The sequence below is a fragment of the Artibeus jamaicensis genome, unplaced genomic scaffold (assembly GCF_021234435.1).
Source record: "Artibeus jamaicensis isolate MK-2021 breed Jamaican fruit bat unplaced genomic scaffold, CSHL_Jam_final contig_525, whole genome shotgun sequence".
In the NCBI taxonomy this organism is placed as follows: Eukaryota; Metazoa; Chordata; class Mammalia; order Chiroptera; family Phyllostomidae; genus Artibeus; species Artibeus jamaicensis.
The window spans coordinates 12,845,884-12,857,295 of NW_026521874.1; the positions used below are offsets into that span (position 1 = coordinate 12,845,884).

General features: G+C 56.7%; 1 protein-coding gene across 1 annotated transcript; it reads left to right on the forward strand.

The window, feature by feature from the left end:
- Positions 1–2,761: 2,761 nt before the first annotated feature.
- On the forward strand, positions 2,762–11,087 carry CRYBB2 (crystallin beta B2). The gene is made up of 6 exons (XM_037156271.2): positions 2,762–2,846; positions 4,310–4,389; positions 7,015–7,133; positions 8,028–8,160; positions 9,190–9,332; positions 10,823–11,087. The coding sequence occupies exons 2-6, from the start codon at positions 4,336–4,338 to the stop codon at positions 10,989–10,991; spliced, it is 618 nt and encodes a 205-aa protein (XP_037012166.2). The 5' UTR covers positions 2,762–2,846; positions 4,310–4,335; the 3' UTR covers positions 10,992–11,087.
- The last annotated feature ends 325 nt before the right edge of the window (positions 11,088–11,412 follow it).

Here is an 11,412-nt window from a genome sequence, read left to right on the forward strand (position 1 = left end):
TTGAAAGCGATAAGTACGGACAGTGTCTGTTTTGCAATAAGATCTCTTACTGTCTAAAGGCGAGCAACTCTCTCTTATTTCCTGAAACAGAGCCAGGCCTTGAACCCGTCCATTTATCCAGCAAATGTTAACTTTCTGGGGTATAGCCTCTGCAGGTCTTAGGGTCCCTAAAGGATGAATGACGCAGGTGACAAATGAAGAGTCAGACACCCTATTGGATGCTCGAGAACAGCCAGCCTCTGTGGGTCTGACCGAACCCCCAGAGTTTGATTTAAGCTTTATTTTTATAGAGATTGTAACATAATAGGTATATGGCATGATCCGTTAAGCAGAAAAAATCAATACAGAGGTAACTAGGAAAAGTACAGGATAGTCCATAGATTGAGTTATGTTAAACAAAGGTTATTTTGACCAGGAGAGTCATTAATCAGACAATTAGAAGTAGCTGTATGTTTTAAACATCTTATTGATGAATAGATGTTTATTAAAGTTCTTAGAATTTGGCATGGGTCAGAAGGATACGCTAGACTGAACAGTGGTTATAGGAAATTTATTACAAGGCCTTTGTGATGTCTAACTTAGCTATCTATCTTTCTGTCCAAAATATTTTTATGTACTATGAACTCTAACTCCTTGACAATTGTTTCTACCTGCTTAGTTTGTAATCGTTAACCAGCTTCTCCTGCTTCTTTACCTGTCTAATTCTGTTAATACATATTCCTGTTCAAGGTAGAGGAGGGGCTGTTATTCCATCAACTCAGACATTCAGGGGCTACCCCATTAGGGGGGACTTTGTTCTCTGGCCAAGAAATCATTTGGTACAACCTCATTGGAATTCTGCAGATCATTGGACCTGAAATGCAGGTGTCTAAAACTCCCACCACCTATTAATCTCAAAGACAAACATGCAAGGGAGAGATAGACAGGAAATCCAGCTACAGTTGCCTCTGCTGTGCAGATGCATCTCATCTGTCCCGACTGTGTCAAGGGACAGCTGCTGGTCGGCTCCTGATATTAACTGACATTTGTGACAGGTTGAACTGTATCCCCAAAAAGGTGTGTTGAAGTCCCACCCCCCAGGACCCAGTGTGTGACCTGATTTGGACGGAGCGTCTTACAGGGGTACTTGAGTTAAAATGAGGGCATTAGGGTAGGCCTGAATCCGATAGGACCGGTGTCCTTCTAGGAAGGGGACATTTGGGCACATGCTCAGAGGGGAGACCATGGGAGGACACCCAGGGAGAAGACAGCATGTGACATGAGTGATGAACCTACAAACCTGGGACGGCAGGCACATTCCGGAAGAGGGAGGGGGAGAGGAAGGGCGCTCCTTCTCCAGGCTCCTGACGCCTGAATTTCAAACTCCCGGCCTCCGGAACCGTGAGCCAATGAATTTCACAGGGGTGGGAGTCAACATTATTTTACTGTGGTAAAATAACACACAATTGACCATTTCAATCACTGGGACTGCGCAGTCGGGCGGCATTAACATACCTGCACCAATGTGCGCCCGGCGCCGCCACGCCCCGTCTGCAGAACGCTCTCCATTCTGCAGAACCGAAGCCCCGCACCCCGGCCACACCGGCTCCCACACCCCCTCCTCCCAGGCCCTGGCACCCGCCGCTCTGCTTCCTGTCTCTCTTGGAATCTCCTGTAAGTGGAACGGTATTTGTCCCCTCATGTCTGGGTCACTACACTTTGCGTAATGTCCACAGGGCTCATCCATGCTGCAGTGTGTCAGAATTTCCGTCCCTGTTAAAGCCAATGGCATCTCATTGTACAGACAGGCCGCACTTCGTCCCTGTTTACTCACCGACACAGGCTTCTACCTGCAAATGCAGCAAAGAGAAGAGTAACACAGGTCGGGTGGTGAGGAGTCCCGCAGAGGGAGACAGCTTGGCTATGGAGCAGGGGTGGGGGGCACATGCACACATGTGTGTGTGCATGCGTGTGCGTGTGTGTGTGTGTGTATTAGGGACGTGAAAGGCAGGAGAGAGCTGGAACCTGGTTCCCAAGCCCCAGTGCCGCCCGCTCTCTCCTGCCTAACCTTGGATTTGGTGGAGTCGCAGGCTGGCTGCAAGAAAGAAACAAGAGTAAGGCCAAGTGCCCACCAGGGGGTGGGGAGGGCAGCAGCAGGTTCTCCGAGAGCAGCAGGTGCTGGGACAGCCCAGGGCCCTTCAGTGTGAAGCTCAGTTCCTCTCTCCCTGCACGAGGAGGCCCCGGCCACTCGCCCAGGCCCGGCCCCTGGTGGGAACTCTCTCCCCCGCCTGGTTTCCCAGGCTAAGAGGATGTTGTCTCTTCTGTGAACATCCCAGCCTGGAGGGCCCAGGCCAGGACGGATGCCCTCCTGACACCCTCCCCCACAGAACAGAGCTCAGCACCGAGTCGATGTGTGGTAGGTATTTGTTGGATGGACGAACAGACGGATGAATGGATGCATGATGCCCAACCACCCTCTCTGACTTGATCTTTTTATCCACAGCCACCGGGCTGTGCCTCTGTCTGCCTTCCCCCGGGGCTCGCCTGACCGTGCCAGTGAACCCAGCCCGCCCCCGGCCTGGCAGCCAGACGGCTGATGCTTGCAAACCAGGCATCTCCTTGCCCAGCCGCCTGACCGCCCTGGCGTGGCCAAATCTGAAAGCTAATGACATTATTGTGCAGAGACACAATGTCTGTGGTCATTTGCTGACCGGGGCTTTGGTGCGGACTTAATCCAGCATTCTCACCCTGCTTTCCGTGGGGATGCAGCAGTCACCCGTCTTGGCACTGGCACGTCTGGGGAAGGTATAAAGGCCACCTCCCGCCGGCCGGGCTCCACAGGCATTTCCCGGGGGCTGCTGTCACTGGTAAGAACGCCTCTCTCACTTGTCTTGCCTTTTTCTCTCGTGCCCACCCCTGATAGAACGTGCGGGAGACCTGCGTTTGAGTCCAGGTGGCACTCCTTTCTGGCAGGGCGACCTTGGGCAAAGACCTCCGTGCCCTAGGCCTCTGTATTCTTGCCTGTTACATGGGGAGGGGTCCTAACACCTCCTTTGCTGGGAATGGTCCGGGACAGTGCCTGGCAGGGGCGGGGGAGCTTGGCCAACGTGCTTTACTAACAGTAAACAGTCCACCAGTCCCCTTGTCTTGGCCGGCGACTGAGGAGGAGAACCTGAGGGTTTGCGAGGGGAGGGAAGCAGGCCGGCGAAGGTCCAGCCTCGTTTCTAGAGCAGTGAGTCAGTGCTCCCATAAGCCCAAATGTTCCAGGGGTCTTCGATGTGTCCCACCTTGGGGAGCAGGCCGAGGGTCTTCCGGGACCTCTGCCAAGGGCACAAGTGTTCTGCATTACTGAGTCATCACAGCTGGTTCGTGGGGACAGGCACCGTTCCTGTCCCCATTTTGCAGAACAGGAAACTGAGGCACAGAGGGGGCAACCTGCCCTGGGCCTCGAGGCTGGTAAGCAGGGAGCCAGCACCCGAGTTGAACCCGTTGAGTTGAATGTTGGTCTGGGGACGCCGATGACAGGGACCACACGACCGGGGGTCTCTGGTGCTGCGACAGGCTCAGGGGGTTGGCGTCCCAGCAGAGAAGAGCAGGGCTGGCTCCCGGGCTGCTTACTGGAGTTCCTCGGGTCCGGGCGGTGTCCTGGCCTGGCCCCTGGGGTGGAAGGGGCTTCTGGAAGCCGAAGGGAGAAGAAACTGACCACTTTCCAGACTTTTCCAGCTTTCTCACCGGCTGAGAAATTCTCCAGGCTGCTGTCGGCCCGGCGCCTGAATTTCCACCATCACCCTCATGCCTGTGCTTTCTCTGGCGTGAGCTCCATAACAGACGTGTGTCCTGTTGGTGGGGACAGGACCGATGACAGAGGAGCACTCTGGGCACGGGGCGTCTCCAGGAGGAAGCTGAGGGGGCGGCAGGGGAGCAGGGGGCTTTGTGAAACTTCAGACTGAGGCCCCAGCACCGCGAGCACGGCCAGTGGGTGCGTTTTATGTGCCCACACTGCTTCCTTTAACCAAGAAATGTCGGCATGGTCCCGATGGGTCTGCGTTCTCTGTGTAGCAGCGCTCGTTTGGAGCCGAGTGACGCACCCACTTGAGACCCCACCGAAGCTCCGATTTATGGCTTTATTTTTTAGTAGGTTTCCCTCCACAGTTGGTCTGGATGCAAAGAAGTGAAGCTAAGGATGGACATCCTGGCAGCTGCCCGCTGGCCACACAGTTCTTGGACAGCTGGAAAGCAGGAACATAAAGACAGGGTTGGACCTCAGCCCCCAGGTGAGAAAGCTGAGGGTCCAGAGGGTCCTCAACTGCCACTCCCCCGTGTCTTCCAGGTCGTCCTTGCACAGGACAGCCCGCCATGGCCTCGGAACCCCAGACCCAAGTGGGCAAGCCACAGCCCCTCAACCCCAAGGTGGGTACTACATGGTGGGGGGTGCAGGGAGCAAGCAGACTCCCCTCGACCAGACTCACTTTCCCTTCTGTACGGTGGGGTTGGCACCTGCCCCCGGCCTTCCCTCTGTCTCATCGCTACCTGGGCCTCAGTGTCCCCTGCTTGCACACACCCTGGCCCATGACCAGCACCCCAGAACTCCCAGCACCAGCTTCCGGCTTTGGAGACTTAAGTTTCTTTGCCTTACCATCCCCCACACACACCCTATCATCTGTAGGGGCTCCCCAGGGCTAGGGGAGACAGGGTTTGGGTCCTGGCTGCACACTGCCGTGTAACCCGGGCCAGGCACTTGACCTCTCTGAGCCTCTTTTCCCTCGTTCATAAAATGAAGAGACTCGAATTCACGACATAGGGTGATTGTGCAGAGGCAAAGAACACAGACTCAGCCTAACACCTGGCTTGTGCTGGGTTCACCCAGTGCCTCTCTGCCCTCCCCAGGGTGGTGGGATCTTATCCCAATTTAAGCTCATCACCCCGTGACCCCAAACCTCTCCCCACTACTATCCACCAGGCTGCCCTTGGGCCCTGGGCAGGGGATCATCCTGGAATGGCCCTTGGTCACCCTGTTCTGTCCCTTGAGGGGTTTGCTTTCCAGAGGAAAGTCAGACAATTCACAGAGCAATAAGTAGATGACGTTAAGGAGTGTTGGCCAGGAACACAGAGGGAGGGTCCCGAGGGTCGGAGGGGACGAGGACTGGTGCGTTGGCGCCGCTCAGGGGAGGTGGCATCAGAGCAGAGGCCCAGTCCAGTAGGGAGCAGCCGAGTGACCCCCGGGGAGCAGGGACAGTGGGGAACAGCCGGGTGGAGGGCGCACGGCAGGTGCGAGGGCCAGGGGGCGGTACGAGCTGGATGAGTTGGAGGAACAGCAGGAAGGCCAGTGGGACGGGCTGAGAGCAGCTCCGTCCAGCAGACGTGGAACCGGAGTCACGTATGCGCAATGTGACATTTCCGAGCAGCCACGTTCAAGAAGTAAAAAGAAACGTGAGATAAGTTTTTATATCATGTTTCATTGAAGCCGGGATACCCTACTGTATAATCAACAAAAGATGACGAGGGAGCTGTGTTACCTCGGGTTATCCATACTGAATCTTCGAAATCTGATGGGTGTTTCATCCTGAAAACACATCTTAATCAGAACCAGCTGCTGTCCATGCAGCTGGACACGCGTGGCTCTGGCTGCCATGTTGGACGGCGCAGGTTTAAAGGGGCAGACACCACGTGTAACACTGAATGTCCATTTGTTATCAACGACCGTATCACGGAGCTGCGGGGCTCTCTCGGCCTCTCACACGCACAGGAGGGCTGCGTCCCTCGCTCTCTCACCCCTGCAAGCCCCCGTCTCCCAGGCCAGGGTAACAATAAACTGGCCCCTCACTTCCACAGTTTTGATTCTTCTCGGAGACGCTGCAAAACAGGCACGATCGCCCATTCTGCAGATGGGAAAGCCGAGGCTCCGGCCAGTCCAGTGGCTTCCTGGGGCTGCACTGCTGGGTGTGGCCGAGGCACCATCAGTGTCTCCTGGCCCTCTGTTGCCGAGGCAGTGACCGTAAAGGCCAGACTGAGCCCGAGGGATTTGTCTCTGTGCCCAGACGGGCCTCCATTCTCGGGCTCTATGTGGGCCAGTCCCTGGCCTGGGAGAGAGGCACACGTTTGCTGACCGTGTGAACTGCTCGGCTGCCCTCCGGGAGCTCACTGAGCCCTCTTCCACCCGAGGCAGCTCCTGGAAGCGTGGCTGGGAACCCCCCCCCCCGCCCCTCCCTAACGCTCTTGGGAATCATAAAAGTGGCAGCTGGTCTCCCCATTAGCACTTGGCTCTGAGGCCTTGGGCTGCTCAGAGGACCTGGTGAGGCAAGGGAAGTGAGGTCCCCTTAAGAAGTCGGAGGAGGTCAGAGGGAGACTCGCAAAGCCTTTGAGGCGTAAAGGGCGCAGGTGCATGTGGTTTTCCTGGCGATGCGGGGGCGAGGCGGGTGGAGGACGGTGGTCCTAGGCCAGCTCTGACGGGAGCAGGAGAAACTCTGGCGATGTGGCCGAGGGTCCCGCTGCTCCCACTGTGATCTCAGACCGGTGGGACCCGCCTCCCTGGGAGCTGGTGGTGGGAAAGGAGACTGGGGTGGGGGTGTGTCTCAGACCTGCTAACTCGGGAGCTGCGTTTTGCCAAGACCCTGGGGGCCTGGTGCCCACGTAGAGTTTTCAAAGTGCTGCGCCCGTGGAAATGGCATCAGACAAGCGTGGCCTCCAAGTTCAGGTCTGCCACTTACCTCCACTGGTGCCTTAACTGACATCATTATTGCCTCCTCTGCACAGAGCCAGTCCCCTGTGCTAACGTTACGTTTCTCTAATCCTTCCAACGAGCCCATGAGGGTGGTTCTGGCTTCATTTCCTACTTTGTAGATGGGAAAACTGAGACTCAAGGTCTCAGCCAGTGACCTGCTGAGTCAGGACCATCTGACTGTATGTTTGGTCTGTGACTCCCCGGCGTGGAACCGTTCAGCCTCCGGCCAGGCTCCCTGGACCCCTCCACATCCCCCCGCCCTGCTGTCCCTCCTCCCCATCCTGCCAGGGTCTGACTCTCGGCTGCTGTTGCAGATCATCATCTTCGACCAGGAGAATTTCCAGGGCCACTCGCACGAGCTCAGCGGGCCCTGCCCCAACCTGAAGGAGACCGGTGTGGACAAGGCAGGCTCCGTCCTGGTGCAGGCTGGACCGTACGTACCAGGCAGGGAGGGTGGCCTCACCTGGTCGGGGTGCCAGGGCGAGGCGACCGGGCTGTGAAGCTGGAAGGACCTGCCCCCACTGTGCTCCTAGACCATGCTACTGGGGGACCAGGACCTGAGGCCCGGCAGCCTATCCGGAGATTGTGTGTGTCATAGTTAGAGAGCTGGGTTCGAATTCTACCCCCACCACCTCTGGGCTGAGTTGACTTCCTTCTCTGAGCCTCAGTTTCCTCTACTGTAGGATGAGGACAGCCATGTCCTCCTGAGGAGGAAGGGACAGGGCTCATGTGAAAAGCCTGAGCCTGAGGTCAGCCACTTCCTCGAGGCAGGGAGAGAGTCACAGTGGCTCTCAGGGCTCCAGGAATGTCCCTGTCCTTGGAGGGTAAAGCCAGGTGTCCCATTCCTGCAGCCGCATTGCCCTTCCCAGAGCTTGGCTGTCCTGGGTCCTAACAGAGTCCCTGGTGCCTTTAGGGGTCAGCAGGTCTGGCCTGCTGAGAGAGAGAAGGGGAGGGGTGATTAGTAGGATGTGACCACTCTGTCATGTCACATAGTGCAGCCAGCCCGCGGGGCCCTCTCTCTGCGGCCCCCGACAGCCCCTTCATCTTTGTATCTGAGCCCTGGCTGTTTAATACCACGGACCGCGGGACCTTGTGCACAGGCCCTGCCGGTCGCACTTGCTGCCAGGCGGCGTGTGGGCATCTTTCTTGTTTCCTGAGTGGTTTCCAGGTGAATGGAGTCAGCATAGCACTGGGTGCAGGATAACCGGGGTGATCCTGCTCTTGGATTTGCTGTGTGTGGATTTAGGTGGGGCCGCGATTCCTTGATGAGCTGAGCAAGTGTGAGCTCCTCTCTCTCTCTCTCTCTTTCTCTCTTTCTCTGCTGCAGCTGGGTGGGCTATGAACAAGCCAACTGCAAGGGCGAACAGTTTGTGTTCGAGAAGGGTGAGTACCCACGCTGGGACTCATGGACCAGCAGCCGGAGGACGGACTCCCTCAGCTCCCTGAGGCCCATCAAAGTGGTGAGTGCCGCCCCTCGTCCTCCTTCCTGTCGTTGGCACCTTGGAGTCAGGGCGTCTAGGGACCAGACAGAGACTTCACCTCCAGCAGCGTGCCCCCTTCTGATTGGCAGGGGACTCCCTGGCTGCACGGCCCTGCAGAGGTCACGTCCCCTCCCTGAGCCGCAGTTTCCTCCTCTGTTAAATGGGTTTCCCGTCTACCGTCCTGAGTCTCCATCCTGCGTAGCCTGAGAGCTGCCTCATGGCACCACCCCGCAGGGCTCTGCTTCCTGGGGTTGCACAGCTCTTGTCAGAGAGCAATTGCTCAGTTAGTTATAAATTTAGTCTTTGTAGATCTTGAAAGAAATTCTGGGATGGCTTGTGATGGAGAAGGGGGTTAGCTCTTAATCATAAATCAAGCCAGTGTGAGCTCCGGGGTGGGCGAAGTACCCAGTAGGCCTGGGTCACATGCCACACCTGCCTGGCCCTGCCCAGGTCTCCCCAAAGCCCAACAGGAGATTGGAGGACACGGGACTTGACCTTCTCCTGACCTGGGTTCTGAGGTTGGCTCTGGCGCTCCCAGCTGCACGACCTTGGGCAAGCCACTTTGCCTCTCTGAGTCTCAGTTTTCTCATCGGCCACCTGGCCTGAGAGTGGTTTAAAGGGTTAAACAAGGTAACTAAGGAAAACGTCACGGGAACAGGGGGCAGGAAGGAACGTGGAGAGTAAGGGAGGAAGGCCAGGGACATCACGTGTCCCCACACGGCTGTGTGTGTATAGGTCCCTGCTCTCGTGTATTTTAAAAACAGAGTTGAGGCCGTGGGAGGGAAAATGGCATTTCAGAGTCACACATTCCCTGAAGGCAGAGTCCAGAGTGCCTATTACCTGTCAGCACCCAGGAGGATCGGACAAATGGCAGCTGTCCACCGCAGTTGTCACAGATGCTCACGCGGTGGGCACAGTTGTAGCTGCTGATTCCCCAGCCCCAGGGCATGAGGACGTGTCCCCCGGCCCCGCCCCCCACACTGACATCCCCCTGCTCCCCGTCAACAGGACAGCCAGGAGCACAAGATCATCCTCTACGAGAACCCCAACTTCATGGGGAAGAAGATGGAGATCGTAGATGATGACGTGCCCAGCTTCCACGCCCACGGCTACCAGGAGAAGGTGTCCTCCGTGCGGGTGCAGAATGGCACGTGAGTCCAGGCCCTGGGGTCCTGCGTCCTGCATCCTGCCCGCCCCAAACGAGCGCGGGGGATCCCGCACACTCCTGAGCTCAGCCTTTGAGTTGGGAGGTGGGCGTGGGTGTCATCAGCCCAAGGGTGGGGGCTTTCATTCCCCGAAGTCCCATCCAGACCTGCCTTTGGGGCAACACTTTACCTTTGCAGGGGAAAGACTTTGATCTTAACCTCAGCCCCAAAGAGTGGGACAGAAAATGGTGGTGGGGAGGCGGGTAAGGCAGAGATGGGGTCACGGGAGACTGGGAATGAGCCAAGTGGTCTTAACAAAGCTGTGAGAGGCAGGAAGCCCAGCCCAAGCTGGCCTGCTAATGCGTGAATTCCCAAATTGGCTGAAAGAAGTTGTCATTTCCCACCAGTCTAAACTTATTCAGCACGTAAGCCTCGGTCAACAGCGTTGGGAGATTTCCCACTGTGAAGAATTTGGATTTCACGGGGGCTCACAGGTGGGCTTCAGGCAGTGGCATGCTGTGGTCGGCTTGTACCAGCTTGTGAGAGCTGACTCTTAACTTTTCAGAACTTCTGTGAGCTGGTGGTGGAATTGTTGGTAGCTTGTAATCAGCCATTGTGGGAGTATTTACACCACGGAAATTGGAATGTGCTAAAATCAAGACTTTGTTCCCCCAAGGGAGGTAGTTTACCAACACAGACTAGCTTTCTAGGGGTTGTCCATCTCTTAAAATAGCGTACAAAGTTCTGTGCTCATTGTCCCCTTCCCTCACTCACGGAGTCATTCACTGATTCGGTTTGGGGGGATGGGGGTGGGGGCCTCCATGAGCCAGGCACTGTTAGAGGCCTGGCTTCCGCCTTGCGTAGCTAACAGTCTAGTTGGGGACGAGCGTAACTAATTTAAGAATCACACACTCTAGACTCCTTCCCTGAGGAATTGCAGGGGTGCCCAGGGGAAGAAGGGTGTCCCAGAGAGAGTGTGGCCTGGTAGGTGCGAAGGACGCTATAGAGGCCAGAGTGACCAGAGCGCTAGTGTGGGGACTCGAGGCGGAGATGCAGAGCTGAGGTGTCCATGGGGGATGGCGGGACAGGTCCCCATGGGCCAGGGCTGTGAGACATTTTTGGGGGAGAAGACGGACTTTCATCAGGCACTGGAAAGAGTGAGTGACCCCCTTAGTGGTAACAGCTTCCAATGGCAAAGGAAGTTCAGGGGCTCCAGGAATCACCCCAGCCCTGCCTAGTTCTCTCTTGTGGCCTTGCTGCTGGGCCTGGGGTTGGGGTGAGAGGCCTGTCCTGCCCTGAGCTTAAGTGACCTTAAGATCACCCCTTCCTCCGATCCTGAATCAGGCCTTTAGCCAAGAATTGCTGCATGAGGTAGTGAGCTCCCCGTTAGGAGGAGGAGGAAAGCAGGGGATGGATTTTAAAGGATGAAGATTGGTTTAAGTATATTCTCTCCCACGACCTTCATCTGTTTCCCTCCCCCACCTCTGGCCCTGCAGGTGGGTTGGCTACCAGTACCCTGGCTACCGTGGGCTGCAGTACCTGCTGGAGAAGGGGGATTACAAGGACAGCAGTGACTTTGGGGCCCCCCACCCCCAGGTGCAGTCTGTGCGTCGCATCCGCGACATGCAGTGGCACCAGCGGGGCGCCTTCCACACCTCCAACTGATGCCCCCCATTTCCTCCTTCTCAGGGGCCTGGTCTGCTGCCCAGGACCCCTCACACCTCTTGGTGGGTGAGTGAATAAAGTGTGACTTGCAACAGGCCCACTAGCTGCAGTGTCTTTTTTCCCCAGTGGGAGGTGGGGCACTGTGTGGGTGTGTGAGAGAGACAGAGAGAGCCAGAAAGTATGGGCGAAGGTAGGACAACAGCGCCCTCACTGAGCCTTGAGGCTCTGCAGCTACTTAGCTGTGTGACCTTGGGTACATAGTCCACCCTCTCTGAGCCTCTGGTTCTCGCCTGAAGGGCAAGCCCTTTGCCCCCTGAGTGGCTAGCACGGCCGACCACCTGGGCTCCTTCGTCCATGGCTGCCTCCAGGGGCTTGTGATGGATGCACCGGCCCTTAAACCGTACCCACTGCCAGTTGTTCT